Genomic DNA, 20,359 nt, shown 5'->3' with positions numbered 1-20,359 from the left:
TCTGATAAGCAGCAGCAGGTAAGATTGCCAGCACACACACATGTACACACACACACGGACAATAGCATCCACACACGCACACATTTGCATGCAAATTAAGTTCGAACATGTTCTAAGCGTTTTGCGGTTTTCCTGTTGGCTCCTAGGCGCCATCTAGCGGCAAATGAATCAATCAATCAGCCATTGAATATATCGCCTGACACAGCGGCAGCTCAGTCGCGCTCTTGCCATCTCTTTCGCTCGCATTGTGGGCGTCCGAATTGTCGCTACGCATAAATCAAATCTAAAAGCGCAGCAAAAGTAATAAAAAGGTGGGGGGGGGGAACATAACTAATTTAAATCAAATTGGATTTCAATACGAATTAAGCGCATTGCCATATTTTGTTGTTTGCGTTCACAATTTCGGGCATTCGAAAATTTACGAGCGCCCGCCACAGCGCTTGTCATTTATCGTTTATCGTTAATCGTTTCAGTCGCGGGGCATTGGCCACGCGCCTACCTACGCGATTCTCACACAGACACGCGATAATTCCATTGATCCGTCAAATTGAAAGATTACAAATTAAGCAACACATGTAAATCGCTGACTTATGAGCTTTGGAGACGAGCTCAACTGAATTGTGGCGCAGCTAAATTGGCTATAATTATGCAGATAGTTTGTTTATCTAACGTTATATGGCATTAAGGGCTTTAAATGAGAGCTGTTTGTCTGGCTCTTTTAGGGCATGATTGTGACTTGTTCCACAAATGGTGACTAGGGTAGACCCTCTGTAACCTTTTGCGGCAATTGTGCTTGGTCAAAAGCTATAAAAACGTCTCTATCGTTCAGTATCACAAAATATATGCTCATACGATCACATTTAAGCATAGCTTAATGCTTAATATAATAGCAAATGTTTAATCAAATTTTTAATTAATTATTTCGTATAACTTTTATTACTTATTGTGAATTATTCTTTTCAAAATGGGTCACCCAATCTCATAATATCATAATGATATATAGACCAAATCTAGAGTAAATTTTCCAGTAAAATGACACTATATGCATTCTTGATCGGGATAACGAGCTGATTCTATCATGAAAACAACAAAAGCTAGAGATTATATCCATACCAGAGTATATATTTTATACATATATATACATATATATTTATATATATATGTGATGTCTTCTTTGCATTATCGATAAATATCGATTTTAGACTTGGTTTCCTTAGCAAAGCTCGAATACACAAAATCTGGTATGTTGTTTAGGGGTTATAGGTTGTAGTTTATACCTCTATTTTCTTGAGAATTACTCAAGCTAGACCCTTGCGCTTTGGTATGCCCAACATTTTGTCTGTCATATTTAAGCCCTGACAATTTCATCAAGATCGGACAATAAGCACCGAAGTTACCTGAGAACAGTTTTCCTATATCAATTGTGAAAGCAGCCTGGCTTTGAGTGCAGCATATCTCCCAGTCGGGCATGCTTGTTTCCATACTCTTAGTTCTTTATATATATATATATATATATATATAATCTACCCTTGACCCTCAGTTCTCTTTAAGGGTTTTCTTCTCGTGCACCTTCAGCTTCAAGTTCAGTTCGACTCCGGCTTTTCGGCGGCTGACCCCGCTGCTGGATAAGGCGACTGATTGACTGATTGACCAACTCAATGACTGACTGACTGACTGACTGACTGACTGACTGACTGACTGACTGACTGACTGTCGTCAGCCTATTTGCCCAATTGTGGTTTTGAACTTGTTTGGCTTTTGGCCGAGCGGACGGCCAGCTGCCTCACAGCGCCACGCCCCGGCCGCTGCAACACACCAGCCCGCTCCGCCCCGCCCCCTTGAGAGTCCCCTCACCTTGCGCTGAGAACGTGCTGTGGATTCCAATTGCCGTCTGACCGAACATCGTGTTTTGATCTTAACCAAAACTGAAACCCAAATGCGACGCTGGCGGCCGCATCAACGACAATCACAACTGCCAACCCAATGAGCAGCAGCAGCAACAACAACAGCAGCAACAACAACAACAACAACAACAACAACAACAACAACAACAACAACATTTGCCATGTTTCATTTTAACCATTTACGGGGGAAATGTCACAACTTGTTTGGGAGACTTGGGGCACTTGGGGACTTGGCTTTGGTGGGGATCTGGTTCGCCTCGTCGTCGTGCTGGAGTGCAATAAAACACACACACACACACACACACACACACATATACACAGAAATCATGATAAATTGAAAATAATATTAACGAATCTATGTACGTACACTTGAGAAACCGCAACAACGACAACGACAACAACAACAACAACAAATGAATCAAAATGAAAAATGCATTCGCATTTTTAGTGGCAACAAGTAGCAGCAGGCGCTTATCGCGAATGATAGACTACCAGATACCCTGTGATAGTTTTTAGAAAGAAAGGATGATTGACTAGCAGATATCCTGAGCTTTTTATCTTTTAAAGCAGCAAATACCAGTACCCGCTTATCGCTAATGATAGACTACCAGATACCCCGTAATTTTGTTAAAGCAACAAATAGCAGCAGGTTCCTTTTGCTAATATAGAATTGCAGATACCCTGTGCTTCTTCTCTTTTAGGGCCACAAATGAAAGTAGGCGCTTATCGCTAATGATAGAGCTCCAGATACCCTACGTCTTTTTTCAAAGCAACAGGTAGCGGTAGAAACTTGTTGCTTATCATAGACTAACAAATACCCCGTGTTTTCTTATTGCACAGCAATGATGAGCGACTAGCAGATATCCTGTGCTTCTTCTCTTTTAAAAGCAACAAGAAGCAGTAGACACGTGCTGCTAATGATAGACTAGCAGATGCCCTGTGTTTTCTTAGAGCAACAAGTAGCAGTAGTGAACGACTGACAAATACCCCATGGTTTTTCTCTTTTAGTGCAACAAGTAGAAGCAGGTGTTTATTGCTTATGATATACTTCTTAATACCCTGTGCTTTTTTATTGAGCAATAAGGCACATATTGTTAATGATCGGCTAGTAGATACCGTGTGCTTCCTATTTTAAAGCAACAAGTAGCAGTTAGACGTTTATTGCTAATGATATACTAGCAAATACCCTGTGCTTCTTTTTTTTGAACAGCATTAGGTGCTTGGTGCTATTGATCGACTAGCAAATACCCTGTGCATTGCTTATTTGGAGTAGGAGTAACCGCTTATTGCTTATGATCGACTAGCAAATATCCTGTACTTCTTTTTATTTTGGCTCATAATTTGTAAAGCCATTCTTGATCTTGTTTCAAGTTTAATATACCCCAAGCATGTTATATGTACGAGGTATGATAAAGTGAATTGCATCATCGGAAGGCAGCCAACGGCCGCCTTCAACTGACATTTTCATTTAACTTACTTATTGTGCATATGAATCGGTTTTTCTTATTCTTTTTCTTTTTGATTTTTATTTATTTTTGTATGTTTTTTTTTGTGCAGGAGTCGCCACCGAACGTTGCAACTGTTATTGCCATGGAACTGGAATGCGATTTGGGTGCCATACAAAACGAGGAGTTGCTGAGGAAAATGGTAAGCGCTGTGAAAGTACAAGTATTACATGCTTTGCATGATATATATTTAACTTGGATATATTTAACTGAGATCTCATGTGACTTAAAGAGTACATATTTAGCATAAAACTTAAATAAGCATATTTCATCATTTATATTGTCTTGGTATTCGCATCTCACTCGCTTTTGTAGAGTATGTCAGCTCTCACGTGAGTTTCGTACCAATCAGCTTACATGTGAGTTGTATACCAATCAGCTTTCGGTGCCTGTTCCTGCTGGTAACTCCTTCAGCGTCCAGCTTGTCTCTCTTATCCGTTTCAATTCATATTTATACATTCAAATGACAGTTAGCTTTTGAGTGTTGCACCAAACAGCTTCTTGTCTGTAGATGCCTTCAATAAGTATTGTAGCTCCCTGCTCCGAAATCTCTTAATCTCTTCCTCATTCTAAGTATCCTTGACTTTCACTCGAGTTTTATGCCGAAAAGTTTTGCATCAATAAGCTCCTTAATTGTGTCGTATATCAATCAGCCTTTGTTCGGCCTCGTTTAATTTAGTTTAGAAGAGAGTGTAAGTCCTTTTGGCTATCGTATCTTAGCAAAAATTTTTGAGTTTTAAATCAACCAGCTTTTGCTATGCACTGCCTACAGAAGATTTGCATTTGTGTCTTATACTATTCAGCTTTTGCTATGCCTGACAAAAGTTGAATCTATAGATGCGAGTGAGTTCCTATATTTGAGTTATGTATCAAACAGCTTTTGCTTAGCATACCTCAAGTTGTTTTCAGGAATGGAATTTTATGACATATCTCAAATTTGCCTTGCCTTACATAGAGTACGCTTGAGTATTGTAGCTGTCAGCAGTAATAACTAGCTTGCGTTGTGTAGCAAGCAGCTTCTGAAAGTTTCTGAATGCTGCAATTAGCGAGGGATCACTGTATACCCTTTAATTTGAATTTTGCAGAGGCTTTGCTCTAGTTTTTGCCATTATTTTTTATTTGATGTACTCATATGCTGGATAATTCTCAGCTCAGCTGTGCTCCTCTTCATTTTCATCTTCATCTCCCTCTCCCAGTTGCCTGCCTGTGCTCCTCTGTCTAGCTGTTGGCTCACCTAACCACTCAGCCACCTGTTGCAAGTTCATTGCCTCTCCGTCGTTGCTGGATGCGTCAGGCATTGCCTTTAAAGTAGGCAGACATGGAGTGGAAGAGAGAGAGAGAGAGAGAGAGAGAGGGGGAGAGAGAGGAGATATTCGAGAACAAGCTGTGGAGATTCACACACAGACCAGAGCCCAGCTCAACCCAGTTCAACCTGACCAAATTGGGTCATTTATGGGGTTGGCCTGGCCGGCTCCGCTGTGTGGGCTGTGCTCTGAGCTGGCTTAGACGGCGCGCAATTATCGTTAAAATGTCGTTAAACAAAAAAATCAATGGAAAAACGATGACGATGTCTCTTAACTTGGCCAAAATGATCTACGAGCGGCGACAATAGAAAAACATCTATATTAATAATAATAATAAATACGAAAATTGTACAAAAATAGCAGCAGACGTTAATCAGCCCACGCAGACGCAGAAGCAGACGCAAACAGCGACAGCGACTGCGTCGGCGACAGCGACAGCGGCGCTGCGTCGACTGCGTCTGAGCCGCGCTCCGTCTCGCTCTCTCGCTATCTCTGTCTTACGAGAGTGGCCAATTGGGGCGCCTGATAAAGTGGCTGCGCTGCGGCTGGATGACTCATGCGCTATGCATCAATTTCGAGCAGCATCTGAACTCGCCTGACCGCCGCGGCGAATCCAGTTGGGCACAGCTCCTTGGAACGCGGCGATGACGCCACAGCTGTCGCTGGCGTTCTGCTCGTAGCTCGTATAGTTTAGGCTACATTGCCGATTGGCCATGGCTTTTTTTCTTTATACCCTGTAACCACATTGGGCATATTGGCAGGCTGGCATCTAAAGCAACTCGAGCCTGACTGCAGGGTATCTGCTGGTCGTGCACGACGAACTAAGCACTCTTTCTTGTTTTCAGTGTGTGCGTTTTTAAGGCTTTTGCGCGTTGGCCGCTTTACAATTGCGCCAATCTCTCGGCCATGATTTGAAGCCAGTGTCGCGTGGGCAGCGGCGCTGACGTTGACGTTGACGCTAACTGCAAAATAAATCAATAAACCTGAGCCACAATTGGCACAGAGACACCCGCTATGGCCATATGTCTGTCTCTCTGTCTCTCTGTCTGTCTGTCTGTAACAGTTGCCACCAGCTCGGACCAGAATCCACATGGCCATTGGCCAAATGCAGTCGCAGCAAGTGAACAGAAACTCCATCAAACGTTGCCGAACTGGTCACGTTGCCGTCTATCGGCAAATGGCCATTGTCTATCGTTAATCGTTTATCGTTTATCGGCTGCCGTCTAGCCACGACGTCTGCTCAGCGTCTGCATGACTAATTTTTTTTTTGTTCTCTTTTTGCTGCTTCTGAGCTTTGGCTTTTTGTCGCGTGGGGGCGTCTTTTGAATCGTGCTGTTTACAAAAGCTTACGAATTGGCAACTGCAACAATGACACCCACCCAAACATGAACGATACACGAATGCCATTCCACTGATTTACATACATTTTAAAATATATATATATTTATTAAATATAATACGTATACACATAGATATTTGCCTGGCGCTACGATTCGGCCGTGCACTTGGACACGTCCATTGCTGTTGTTCTTGTTGTTGTTGTTGTTGGGCACTTTCAAGTTTTCCCATTTTTGCACGATCGATTAGCCAAATCCCACTGGCAATATCATTATGGAGTTGCCTACCTTATGCAAATTTGCCACAACAGTCGTCGCATCATTAGCCAAAACTGAACTGTAATCGGTTGAAACTATATATGCGCGCACTTGTCGCACTTTGTGTACCCTAACCAATGTAAAGAACAGGAGGTAGCTCTAGGCTGAAATCAATAAGATATCAATAAGTTCGTTGTAAGTGGAGCTTAGTTGAAAATTGGCGTCTTTTGCGCTTTCCAGCTGGTCGAACTTGAAATACCCTAACCATAGTCAAGAAGAAGCGCTCAAAATAATTAAATAACGTTAGAAAATGAAATGAGGGACGCTTTCCCCAAAAAATGAATCAGTTTTTCGTTTAAAATGAAAAATGGTGCATTACAAATAATATATATGGAATATTTTTTAACAAGTCAAGTAAAATATTGTCTTCGGTTTATATATAAAAATATATTTATTAATATATATATATGCTTATTTCAAGCAATTGCTGACATTCAAAATGGTTGATCATAAAAAACACGATATAAATAGATTTCAACAATTCAATGTAGATCTTTCCATTTATTGGTAATTGAATTCATAACCTATAATTTGAGCGTTTCGATTTCACAGTATTCTTCTATAAACACAGACACAAGCTATGTTTATTACGGCTATAACAACGCCTTAAACAAATCGATTACCATTGTACACATGTACCTATAAAGTCAATATAAACATAGTTTCTTAAACATTAACAAAGATATCGGAAATCAACTTTTCAATAAATCGTAATTTGAAACAGGAACTGCCTCACGAACCTAACCTCAAATGAGGCAAAAAAAAAAAAAAAAACGAAAAAACAAAAGCTACTCTACTTACAGCGAGTCATTCTCACACTAAGCTCCAATTAGTCATAGCCTGTGCAAAAACAAATTCCAATTTGGACTAGGTGCATATTCTTTATAGGGTAGTCGATGTGGTCCTAGAGAACAACAGCACGAAAATCGCCGTTACAAACTGTTGTTGTTGCCGTTGTCTTTGGCTGCGCAAAGTCAAGAGCTTTTGCTGCTCGTCTTGTTGTTGTTGTTTTCGCAGCCTCACTCTAAGCCGCTGTTTTTGTTTTGTTTTGCTTTGTTTTTCATGTGTTACTTTGCGCACATAAAAAGGCAGCGCAGCTGACAGCGGCCGCTGCACTGATAGCGGGGGCAACTCACACGCATACGCGTGCAAGCCGAGGCAGCAGCGCACACACACGCACGCACGCACGCACGCACACATATAGCCCTCGATCGACGACGACGACGACGTCGCTGTCGCTGTCATCTTCGCTGTGTTGTTGTCGTATTCGGTCATATCTCTGCTGCTGACTGCGCGGCGCGCTGTCGTCATCAGCTGCGCTGCTGCGGCTGCTGTCTAAGCTTCGGCCGGTTGGCCGTCCACTTTACGCGGCTTTGATTCTGAATGGGCGAACTTCAGTCTGATTTTGGTGCTCGATCGATTGCAACGTGCCGACGCTCGGTTTTAAAAACGAAACTCAACTCCCAAGAAGAAGCAGCAGCAGCAGCAGCAGCCTTACCAACAACAACAACGAAGCACAGCACAGAATTGTTTTCATTTTTTTTTTGTTTCGGTTGTTATTGTACATATTCCACACACACACACACATACACATATATAACTTTTGATTTATTTGCCGTACGAGCTTAAAGAACATAAGCCCAAAAAGCACGAGTCCAGCGAAACGGCAACAGGATTAGTCACACCCAACCGCAAGTGTTTGTTTGTGTGTGTTTGCCGGTGCAACATCAAATATAAATAAAAACCGAAATACGTTCAAAAGAACAACACAACGAACCCAACAACAACAACAACAACAGCAACAACAACAACAACAGCAACAACTCAACGAAATTCGAGAAAAGGGCGCAGTTTGAAAGAAAAAAAAAACAGATAACGACATTTTTGGTTACCTGTGCTTCTGTCATTTGGAGGAGCCACTGTGATTAGCCCACCTATAGACAGGTAAATTAATGGCATATTTTCGCGAACACGCACACACACTAACACACACACACATACACACACATACACACACATTGCATTTGCCAATAACTTTTACACTTTGAAGTGTTTTTTTTTGCATAACATTCAGTTAGTCAGCGACGCAAGCGGCGCTGCTGGCGTCGCTGCCGGCGTCTGTGCCAGCTATTTTTGCCGCCAGCTTGTAAACAAACAAAGGCCCTTATCTCTAGAACTACTTGAGAATCCGATTACATTCCGGCACACATATACGTTTGGGTCTACGAATAGGTAGAGCTGCAAAACAAATGTGACCGATCGTTTCATCATTTTATCAAGATCTCCAAGCTAGAATATTGCTTGGGGAAGGGTGGCAAATGGGGGTGTATTTCGCTATGCTAATCTGCGTATGCATTTAATTACAGTGAAACCTGTTCTCACCGCCACGGGCAGTTGGCCTTGCGAACACACGGTGATCTGTTCATAGGCCCAAAGAAATTTCGTTTAAAAATCGGCTAATTGCTTAGCCTGAGGGTCTGTGTGCTCTAGTCGGGCATGCCAACATTTTGGCTTTCCTTTATACTTTGCATTCAGAAGAAGCTTTGTTAACTCGGCTATTTGTTGTCAGATCTTTATGAAATTTTCAGCGCTTGATTATGGCACGGAAATGTGCGTATATACCGAAGCGCAAGGCGCTATCTTTAGAACTAGAGATTTTTGCAAATACGAGCTGGTGGGGAAAGATATTAAAAGAAAGGAATTATGCCTAAGCCGTGTATGCTAGAGAAGAGCCTACATACCAAATTTGGTGCATCTGGCTTGTAAAGTTCTCGAGTTATGCTCATAAAAGCAAGCCACAAAATCGATATTTATCGATGCGATAAAAATGGACGCAGAATTTATATGCGAAATGATGAATTCGTGCTGCCAATACTTAGACTTAGTTAATATTTCAAATTTCGAGCTTCTAGCCTTTCTACATTCTGAGATCCACTTAGACTGTCCTACCAATAGAGAACATCTATATAGGGATCGAAGCTTGTGTCTTCTGACTATTACAGGCATTTGCACAGCAACATCATGCCCCTTTTGCGCGATTAACAAATACACAATCATCATGTTGATCAGTTTGTATTTATTGCTCGTACACCCACTCTTGAAATAGTGCAATCATCTGTAACCTTCGATTTCCGGTCTGTTTTTTTTTTGTTTTTTCCTATATATGCAACGATCACAGTTCGATTGAGCTGATGTGTTTTCCTTTACTGTTCAGCGAACAGTCAGCCGGTTTATTTATAGAGATAAATATAGTTTTTGTTTTTCTCTCTATGTAAATCGGGAAGTACGTAGAATAACAGTTAAAGCGCCATCTGGCCGGCTGATCTTGAAAATATTGAGATAAAAGTGAAGAACTTTTTAGAGCTGAAAGTTTGAAATATTTTTAATCTTAAAATCTTGCATTAGATAGATAAATGTAGTTTCAAGTTTATATATATATATAAAATTCCAGTTCGATTATTTTAATGGAAACACAATTTTTGATATAAATTTCAAAAAATTTCCAAGTCCTGAGTTCGATTACTTTAATGAAAACAAGATTTTGATTTTATGCTCAAACTATATATTTGAGCAAAACTTTAGGAATATATATATATATATATAAATATATATACACCAAACTGGAAGAGTTTTGTCGAAAATAGTTTCTAATGATTTGTGATTCCTCGACAATTTGTTGTGTTCACAACGTGGGAAACTTTCTACTTGAAATGGGAATCTGTTTTGGTAATGGTAACCATATTTTATAATGTGTACTTCGTGGTTGTTGACAACTCTTTCACGGCAAAACTCGATCGATCAGCGGGGGGAGAGAGAGAGAGAGAGAGAGAGAGAGAGAGCGAGAGAAAGATTATCTTTGACATTTGTCTTGGATACGTTTGCATACATATGTTATATGTGCATGTATGTGATTAATATGCATGATGCGAGGGCCTCGAAGTCGCTCCGAATTTCAAGAACAGACGCCGCATGTTTAATTCACCTGCCCAATGTCATACCCAAGCCCCCTTTTCCCCCCTGCCTCCCATCCACAACAACAACAAAAAAGAAGAAAGAAAGAAAAAAAAAACAGCTGAAATTGAAAACAAACCGAACTCAGGTCTAAAATTTACTTGACTACAGCCCGTAGCTAAGTAAATACCGTCGAGAACATGTAGAATATATTCTAGCCAAGAGTCTGATGCACTAGCGTATACCCTGTAAACTTGAACTTTTCGCTTTTGCTCAATCGCGAATAAGTTTTATGTTTTCTCTATCAAATTTATGAAAATTGAGAGCTGAGTAGGAAATGTGCTATATTTGATATATATATACTAAAATCGGTTCTATATCTTCTAAATTATAGCTACATTAGCTCCTTTCGTATATGTACAGAGAGGTGCGAGAATTCGTTTAGTTTTTAATCAAACTAATCCATAATACAGATGCTTTTAGCTCCTAGAAGAACATGTTTCGACTAGGCTTTTCTTGTTCAGATCAGAAATATATAGCCATATATAACGTACAGTAGTCGCTGGAAAAACTAAAACGTTTCCGCTTCAAAATTTATTCAAAATATGTCTTGGAAATCTTAGTTCCAAAAGCTTTCCAATCCAAAAATAGACAAATTTTTTAATATAATTTTAATTTTAATGTACAAAAATATATATAAAAAATATTATTTTTAAATTTACAAACTTTTGTAATATTCAAAACTAAAAGTTGTCTTGAAAAAAGTCCTAAATTGAATATGTAAATTGCAGGTAAGCTCAATAATTTGAGCTGCTGCTCAACGAAAAGATACCCCTTGAATAAATAGCTAGACATACAGGGTATATTTAAAACATGCGCAGTTTTAAATAGTTTCAATTTCGGTTTCGGCTGCGCAGGTGCTAAAAAAAAAAGCAACTCTGCCGGCGTCGCAGCCAGCTTGAGAATGACACAATTCGCTCTCAGTTGCGGCGAATTCGCGGGCAACGGGCGAATTCGCGTTGTGCGATTCTCGGCTCGCAATTGGGTCGCCCACTTTTTGTTATGCATGCAACGGAATTGAATTGAAATGAATTTGAATGAGTTATAAATAACGACTGACGCCAAAAAATGACCGAAGCCGAGCAATTAAAGCCCCCGACTGCAGGCCATTTCCTCAGCAAATTGAACTGATTGTCAATGTCAAATGCCAAATGCCAAATGCCAAATGACAGATGCCAAAGTGCCAGATGGCACTTGTGCGCTGCCAGATGGTGCACTGGTGCGTGTCGCTGTCAACAGGTGTCGCTGCAGCCGATCCGACTGAACGAAAGTTTGCACTTTCATATCGATCGACATTCGCAGCTGCTGCGTTCCGATAAGAACAAGCGATTGCGGCCTGCACGTACGAGTGCAGCCAGTGAAATGTTTGCGAACGCGACAGAAAAATGAATTTCATTTAATTAACTGCTATCCAACGGGCTATCGCTTAACGAAGATAAGAAGAGTGGAAGCACAGTGGAAAGTAAATATTCTGCATACATAAACTATGCATGCGGCCAGTGTAACGTTTGCGAATAGAATGATTGCTAAATAACTGTTGAAGGCGTTATGTTTAGACGTTCAAGGAGGGAAAGGGCTAGCGACAATAAAAAAAGAGCTTAACCTTGTGATAGTAAGCGCTACAGAGAGCATTAGTAAGAGCGAGAGCAAGAACTGTTAGCAGCCAGTGAAACGTTTACGGATAAAATTGAAGGTTCAATGAAGGAGTTTAGGTGTTCGAGGAGGAAATGGGTTTGTGAACACAATGAAAGAAGAGCTTAATAGAGAGCTTGTGATAGAGAGAGAGCATTAGTAAGAGCGAGAGCAAGAACTGTTAGCAGCCAGTGAAACGTTTACGAATGCCAAAAGAGGAGGAATTAAACGTACGAGCTTGTAAGCTAAAGCTTTACGCTTACCAACTATCCAGCAAATCTGTCTCTCTCTCTCTCTCTCTCTCTGTCTCTCTCTCTCTCTCTCTCCCTCTCTCTGTCTCCCCTCCCCCGCACTGCGCTGCAGCCTCTTCCGCTAGCTGAACAGCATTCACTTCCTTGCGCTGCCTGAAGCATGTTCGTGTTTTGTGACATTCGTTCGACGCTTTGATTCAATTAAATTTTAATAAATTTTAATTTCAATAGCAAAAAGATTTCTTTTTTGCTTTTATATTCATTTTTGTTTGTTTTTTTTTTTTGGCAAAGTTAAAAAGCAACAACAATTATATGCATAGACGAAATATACAAAATACGTCTGACCTCCAAAGCTGACACGACAGCTCACAAAATGAACGGCGAAAAAAAAAACCATAATAAAAATAAAAATAAAAACAAAAAAAAAAAATAATAATTTATCAGCATTTGCGGCAACTCGCATCAACAAAATCTCGCACGTCACGTCATCAGCAGCAGCAGCAGGAGGAGAGAAGCTGGGGGGCAGAGTGAAGGCGCCTGCAGTCGGCGTCGGCGTCGGCGTCGCTGTCGGCGTCAACAGGTTGCCGCTGGCAGCGGAGGTGCGACGACGGCGACTTCAACTGGTTATCACGAGGCGCTTTTTAGAAATTACGTCATTTGGCATCGTCGCTTGACGAGGCGGCGTTTCAAGACGCTGCTCCAGAGTCTAGACGCTGGCGTTAACGTCCACGTCAACGCTAACGTCCACGTCAACGCTAACTTTAGTTCCTGGACAAATGTTGCACTTTTTTCGGCCACACTGGTCCGCCCAGTCCCCTTTGGAGCTTATAATACCCCGCCCATACCCTACGCCGCGACAGCTGGCTCTCATCATGTTTTGTCTAATAAAAAAATTGATGTGATTTTTAGTGAAAGCTTGGCTTCGATTTCTCTGCTGCTTCCTTTTAAAGCAGCGTCTACTGTGTTTAGAAAAAACCCAACCAAAAATAGAATCGAATCTTTGCCATAAAATAATCTTGAACTGCAACAAAACAGAATATTTAATTCAGCTCATAAATTAGCTACCACGGGCTATTGATTCTTAGCTTTTGCAGCTAGTTTGCCAGTTACTTTAACATGCTGATTTGCTTGTCAAAATTTAACAGTCAGTTTAATTTTTTGACAAGACACCAGTGTGGCCAAACTGTCTAGTAAATTGGGCAGCACTGCATATTGTTTGTAAATCTTAACGAAGTTGTCAAAAAAAAACCTTCGTTGAGTTCTTATCAGCTAAATGACGTGGCGTTGCCAGCTGGCTGAAATTGCTTACAATCCACTGGAAATTTCCAGCTGTTTTCGCTGGAATTGAAAACTATTCAAAAGTGCATATGTTAAAAGAATTTTACAATTATATGTTAAAAAGCAAATAAATATACTATATAAATATCTAATATAACTATGTAGATAGTAAATATACATAAATGTAGAGAACTGAAACTGGCAATATATGCACTTGCTTTCACTGGAAATTGAGCTAAAAAATTGTTGAAAATTTTGCATTTAGCGAGGGAGCAATCATTAGGCCATAAGTATATGATATTAGAAAGATAAATAACAGAAATATATGAGCATAAAAAATATTTAAAAAAAATTATGAACAATTTTGTCCACTGGAAGTTCCACTGGAATACGTGATGACAGAATGCATTTTGTTAAATGAAAACCTCCAGACTTCACCTAGAATTGTGGAATTATTAATGAATTCAATTGTAAATATGATTTATGATGTTTTATAAGATACATATACATATATATATTCCATACTTTGTTGACTGAGGTTCTTGGGTCGACAGTCGACAGTCTTACCTATAAGCAGCTAAATTTAAAACGGTTAACAAAGCATTTTTGTTTTGTTTTTATTATTGTTGTTGCTTTTCGTTTGTTGTTAATGCATGTGTTATTTGGCATGTTTTCCGCTTTCAATTTTGTTTTGTTGTTTCGAGCTTTTGGCAGTTGCCGGTGATATCACCATTGCTAACTCAAACCCGAGCAAACCAGTCGATTATAATTCACTTATAATTATGAGTCGAAGAATCTGTTGACATGTTGTCACATCGTATGTATATCAATGGGCCTGGCCTCTTTGTGCCCACTTATCGGTCAGCACAATTTGTATTTACACTCTTTGTTTTTTTTTGTTTTTATACCCTGAACCCATTCAAAATGGGTATAAGGGTATATTGTATTTGTGCAAAATCCAAATGTATGTAACAGGCAGAAGGAAGCATCTCCGACCCCATAAAGTATATATATTCTTGATCAGCCCAATAGCCGAGTCGATCTAGCCATGTCCGTCTGTCCGTATGTATGAACGTAAGGATCTCAGAACCTTCCGATAATCGATAACTTGCTCCGTTTCCAAGCTATCGATAAAAATCGATATAGATATCCTGTGTTTTGGGCAATTTTGGTAAATAATAAGAGCTAGAGTCACAAAACTTGACATATAGCTTCTAAAATAGAATATATATATATGCATTTGATGTTGGAAGAAGAGGGTTCAGGGTATCCCCTAGTCGGGAGCTCCCGACTAGAACCTCTTACTTGTTTATTTATAACCGAAGCGTCATTTTCTGATAGCTTCCAAATGAAGCACATTTCCAGCAGATAAGTCATCGATAATCGTCGATAAGTTTTATCGAATAATTTCTGGAAACTCCCATGAGTTCCATATTCGATCATAACTGAGCTTATAGTTGAGCTTTGTTCCGGAAATATGGGCAACCGGTTTGAAGTTAAATGTACATTCAGTTAGAGTTTTGCTCAATATTTGTTTATTGCTGTTCAGTGGAAATTGACCGGCATTGCGCGGTTCAAATTAATTTTGGCTTAAATTAAAAGAAGTAAAATACCTGAATTCTGTTTGAAGAACTGAAAAATTCTTACGAATAATAGAAAATTGATAAAAAAAGCTAAATAAATAGAAAATTGCTGCTGGATTTGAACCGGCAACCTCTCTCTTTTTATGAAGATATTGCTTAGTTAAAATAATAATAATAAATTTCACAAATTTGCAAAGATATTAAACGTAAATTTTGTATACGAAATTCCCGGAATAAGTATTACAAAAAACAGTTCAAATATCTTAAGCAAATAATTAAAATGAATGATGCTGTTGGTGTGCACAATGCTCGGACTTAAAGAATAGTTAAATCTGTGATGTGGGCTGATGAAATGCTGTTGCACGGAATAAACGAGAGTCTTCCAGCTCATTAGAGGTTAGCTTAGGCCGGTTGTATTGCATTCAGCACGTACATATATCATTTATAAGGCGTTGGATGTGGAACAAACATTGGCTGACTCACCGAACCCGGTCTCCCGCTCAGCCTCAAGTCGAGTTTATGAGTCTGGCTGACTGTCAGCTAATTGGCGGCCAGTGCGAGGAGGCGTCAAACGCGTCCATAAAAGGCGCGTTTTGGTTTGAAGTGGATCGCGTGTGTGGGTTATGTGGCGCACTCGAAGCCGGTTCAATTAGTCCAAGGACGCAGCAAAGTCTTTCGAGATTTTTCACTAACTGTTATGACAATTGTCTAATTGCAGTGGCAGCAATCGGAGGACAGCGAACGTAAACGGCAAATCCGTACGCATCTCTATAAGCTACGCGAATCGCGTCTGAGGAATCTCTATAGGCACGAACCGGATAGCATAGCATTCGCAATGTCTGAACCGAATGGCAATACTCTGTCCGGCTTTGGCAAGGATCCGCTGGCCACCAGCCATGGTGATGCGCTGCTGGACCAGAATTTCCAGAGCCTCAAGTCCAAGGAGGTGCGTGATTCGATGAGTCCCACGCACGAGCTCAAGTTCCATTCGATGAGCCTCACCCAGCCGAATAGCACCGGCTGGGATGTGCAGACCTCCTCGGAGGTGAGTCCCGATGGACGCGCCTATCGCACCGAGACGCTGGCCAAAACAGATGGTAAGTCCACTTTGTGTACTTGAAAACTAATCCCGTTTTTCGTACCCTCTACCCAATCAAAATAATACAAATAGAGTTTAAGGAGTCCATCCATCCGAATGGAAGTCCTTCCGTCGACCTGCTCGGTCGACCCTCCGTCCTTCTATGTGTCTGTCTGTCTCTACAACCGTTTTTCCATCTCGTGCCTCAATCTCTGTGACTTTAAGAGCTACAGACTATAAATTGTAAAATCTTATCGGTAATCATCTGTTCTTCCATCCATCCAAATGGAAGTCCGTCCTTCGATCTTCTCGGTCGACCCTCCGCCCTTCCATTTGTCCGTCTGTTTGTTCATCCGTTTCTCCGTGTCATGCCTCAATCTCTGGGACTTAAAGAGCTAAACACTTTAAATTGGAAAGTTTATCGGTATTTATCCGTTCTTCCATCCATCCGAATGGATGTCCGTCCGTCGATCTCCTCGGTCGACCGTCCAAGCTTGTCAATAGGCATCGAAAAGTATTGGTATAACAGCATAACTCTAAAATTGGAAGTTATAGGTACTTTCCCTTTGGGCTCTCAGAGGTAAAGTTGCTGGGTAGAGGGTATCTGCTGGTCGGGCACTTTCGACTAAAGCACTCTAACCTATTTGTGTTTCTATCTGTGTGTAACTCCTACTCTGTTTGTTTGTATGTCTCTGTGCCGTGATCAACCACCAAACTACCCAACTACCCACTACCAAATCTTACCTCCAACTCCACCAACACCACAAACACCAACACGATCCATACATGTGACAGGTGTTGAGAAGCTGAATGGTGGCGGCACTGCCGAGTTCAAGGGTCGCAATGAGCAGCGCTCGAGCGCTTCCCATCAGGGCGACGACAAGAACTATGTAAAGCAGGCGGCCGAGAGCTCCAATACGCATCTCCAGGAGAAGGTTGTCTATGGCGATGAGAGTGCCGGCGGACGCACCGAAACGAAGATGAGCTCCACCACCTCCTCGTCGAGCTCCAAGTTTGTCTCATCCTCCACTGTCGAGTATGGGGATGATGATGCCGCTCAGCCACGCTATCTGCTGGACAGCCAGACGACAAATCGTCAGCAGCAGCAGCAACAGCAGCGAGAGCAGCGGGAGCAGCGGGAACAGCGTGAGGTGCGGGAGCAGCGTGAGGTGCGCGAGCGCGAGGAGCAGCGCGTGCAGGAGCAGCGTCTGCAGCAACAGCGCGAGGAACGCTACTCGGAGAGCCGGGAGCAATCGAAGAGCACTCGCAACGTGGAGACACAGCAGCATTACGAGGAGAACAAACACTATGTGGACATGGACAAGGCATCGCCGGAATATCAGCGTCATGTGCAGCATCTGATGTCGCAGCCAGGCGAGATTATCTCCAATACGGTTGAGTATCCCAAGCCCAATGTCAAGATGATTACCACGGTGAAGCGTCTGCCCGACGGCACCATTGTCAAGAACAAGCGCTACGAGACCGAGCAAGTGACTCCCAGCGCGGAGACGACGCGCCAAACCCAAACCCAGACCCAGACCCACAATCAGTCACAGGTAAATAATCAGCGTCGCACACAGGATGTGCACCACCAGCATCAGCAGACCCACAGCCGTGGCGAGCCGCGCGATGTGGTGGACAATGCGGAACCGTTGCGCCGGCCCGCCGAGGCCGAGGAGCTCATCAAGCAGGAGAGCTATTCGTCGGTCAAGAAGTCCAGTCGTCGCTTCTCCACTGAAACGACATCGGAGACCGTCGAGGAGTACGACGATCGTGCGCCCAATCAGCCTGCACAGCAGCTGAAGGCGCCGTCTCCGGCACGCCAGGATTACAGCATGCACGGCTTTCCCAGCAAGCCAATTCAGGAGTTTCCCAATCAGCGTCCGACAACGCCCAGCCGTCAGCCGGCGAGCGATTTCTCCACGCACGGCTTTCCCTCGGTGCGCGGCAACAAGCCCACCCAGGAGTTTCCCAATCAGCGACCCACCACCGAGGAGGTCGTAGTGGTCAAGTCCGAGAAGAGTCGCAATGTCAAGCAGAGCAGCAGCTCGCAGCGCACCGTCGAGACGGAGTACGTCGACGAAGGGCATGCGCCCTTGCCGGTGGCGGCTGGACCAACAGGCACGCCCAGCTGGGAACAGCCGGCCAGTCCGCGACGGGCACCCGTCGAGGATTTCAGCACGCACGGTTTTCCCTCGGTGCGCAGCTCACGGCCCGATCAGCCCGATGCCGAGGTAGTGCATCAGACCAGCACGAGCGCCGTTAGCCGCAAATCGGAGCGCATCATCGAGACCCAGTTGGAGCAGGACGATCTGGAGCCGGAGCCGCTGCAGCAGCAGCGTCGTCGTCCACAGCCGCTGAACGCCCAGCCGCCGGCCAGTCCGCGTCGCACGCAGCCGCGCGACGATTACACAGGTAACCAGGGTGGTTATCCCGCGGCTCGGTCGCCCACACGCGCGCCGGCCAGCAAGTCGCCGCCGCGCAGACCGAGCGCCGGCATACGCACGCCCACACGGAACGCGCCGGAGTCGACAACAACAACCACAACAACAACCACGGTGACACGTCGCCAGCTGCAGAAGGAGCGCGAGGTGGATGCAGCGCATCGTGCGTTTGCCGCCTCGCTGCGCAGCAGCTCGCCGGCGGAGAGCGTCGGCTCGACCGGGTCGCATCATCAGCATCATCCGCATTATTCGCATCCGACACATGGGCGTCGCGATAGCGGCCAAACGGAGCAACAGCGTCAAACGCCACGGTCGAGCATCTCGTCGAGCCGCACATTTAGGCGCGACGGACGCGAGGGCTCACACGACAGCCATGCGCCGTCCGAGTCCAGTCGCATCAGCTCGACGACGGTGACACGCCATGTGGGCGTGCCCACTACCAAGAGCGTGGGTAAAACACTCGTTACCAAGCAGCAGCAGCAGCAACAAGCTGTTGTGAAGACCCGTAACGTTCAAGGTTCTAACGAAACAATCGATCTTATGCCGCAGCGTTCGCCCAAATCGCCAGCAGCAACGAAATCCACAACAACAACGACCACAACCACAATTGGCAATAAGCCAACAACCGCCGGATCAGCATCCCCAGCCGTCACACCCACAACCCCAACAACCCCGATAACCCCGACAAAGCCCACAGCCGCAGCTCCAACAGCTCCAACAGTTCCAACAGTTCCAGCCGTTATTCCTACAGCTCCGCGCAATCTGCCAGCTAGCGAGACGCCAATTGTGTCAGGTACGAATTAGACCAACTCACACACAGAAAAACACAAACATATAACATACACACACAAATATATATATCTATATATATATCTATCTATCTCGGAAATTCCTATGTATATGAATGTATCCTTCAGATAACCAATCACAGTATACGTATGCTACTACTAAGCCAGCCGATATATTCTCTTTGCCACCTACTCCTACAACACCTACCATTAACAACAACAACAACAACAACAACAACAAGAACAACAACAACGCAACACTAACAATCAACAACCAGAACCAGAACCAGAACCAGAACCCTTCCATCGAAGACAAGCCCAACGAATTGTTAACTAAAACCAAGCTGAGCTCAAATGAGGCAACCACATCCAATCCATCTGGCGGCGTGCTTGAGCCAACCTGTGTGCGTCGACACTATTACAAGCTGGGTCCGGCCGCCGATGCGGATGCGGATGCGGATGCGGGTCAATCCGCGGCTAAAACCGAAGCGGCCAGCATTGCCAAGGCGGTGACAAGTACTGAAACCGTTGGTAAGGCCCAAAAAGCAACAACAGCAACAACAACTTAAAATCTAAATCAAATAAAACACAAACCACAAATCGAGCAAGCAACTATTACTTCTACTTCTTCTACTTGCAACCAAACACCGTTTTTTTTTTTTTTAATATAGAGAAAAATTATTTTTTGAAACTATCTTTACTACACGTAATATTTTAAACATATTTTTTTGGAACTTTGCTAATAAAAACTGTTTTACAAAATACCAACAAAAAAAACCGAAAAAAAACCTGCGAATGTGATATGTTCTATGGCAATACACGCACACACACACGCGCACACACACACACACGCACGCACACTTGGTAGACAAAGTTTTTTGGGCGGGACCAAGTATTCCAAGTATTGCAACTAATAATATTTGTGG

The 20,359-nt window shown here is 43.0% G+C and overlaps 1 protein-coding gene across 2 annotated transcripts; it reads left to right on the top strand.

The window, feature by feature from the left end:
* Positions 1-20,200, top strand: LOC115767606 (myb-like protein AA). Of its 2 annotated transcripts, XM_030711902.1 has the most exons (5): positions 1-18; positions 3,462-3,551; positions 15,842-16,220; positions 16,997-19,096; positions 19,195-19,338. In XM_030711902.1, the coding sequence occupies exons 2-5, from the start codon at positions 3,495-3,497 to the stop codon at positions 19,260-19,262; spliced, it is 2,604 nt and encodes an 867-aa protein (XP_030567762.1). In that variant the 5' UTR covers positions 1-18; positions 3,462-3,494; the 3' UTR covers positions 19,263-19,338. The 2 variants fall into 2 exon arrangements, with proteins under 2 accessions (XP_030567762.1, XP_030567761.1); XM_030711901.1 differs by lacking the exon at positions 1-18 and adding an exon at positions 19,563-20,200 and having other exon boundaries at positions 16,997-19,438.
* Positions 20,201-20,359: the final 159 nt, after the last annotated feature.

The sequence above is a fragment of the Drosophila novamexicana genome, unplaced genomic scaffold (genome assembly GCF_003285875.2).
Source record: "Drosophila novamexicana strain 15010-1031.04,08,12 unplaced genomic scaffold, DnovRS2.1 tig00001415-arrow-arrow-pilon, whole genome shotgun sequence".
NCBI lineage: Eukaryota > Metazoa > Arthropoda > Insecta > Diptera > Drosophilidae > Drosophila > Drosophila novamexicana.
The sequence above is the reverse complement of the archived record's forward strand: the minus strand, read 5'-3'. Positions and strand labels throughout refer to the sequence as shown.

Coding starts and splice junctions, on each gene's coding strand:
- LOC115767606 (XM_030711901.1), top strand. CDS start 3,495: ATGGAACTGGAATGCGATTTGGGTGCCATACAAAACGAGGAGTTGCTG. Junction 3,552..15,841: donor AGGAGTTGCTGAGGAAAATG/GTAAGCGCTGTG, acceptor GTCTAATTGCAG/TGGCAGCAATCGGAGGACAG. Junction 19,439..19,562: donor CGAGACGCCAATTGTGTCAG/GTACGAATTAGA, acceptor TGTATCCTTCAG/ATAACCAATCACAGTATACG.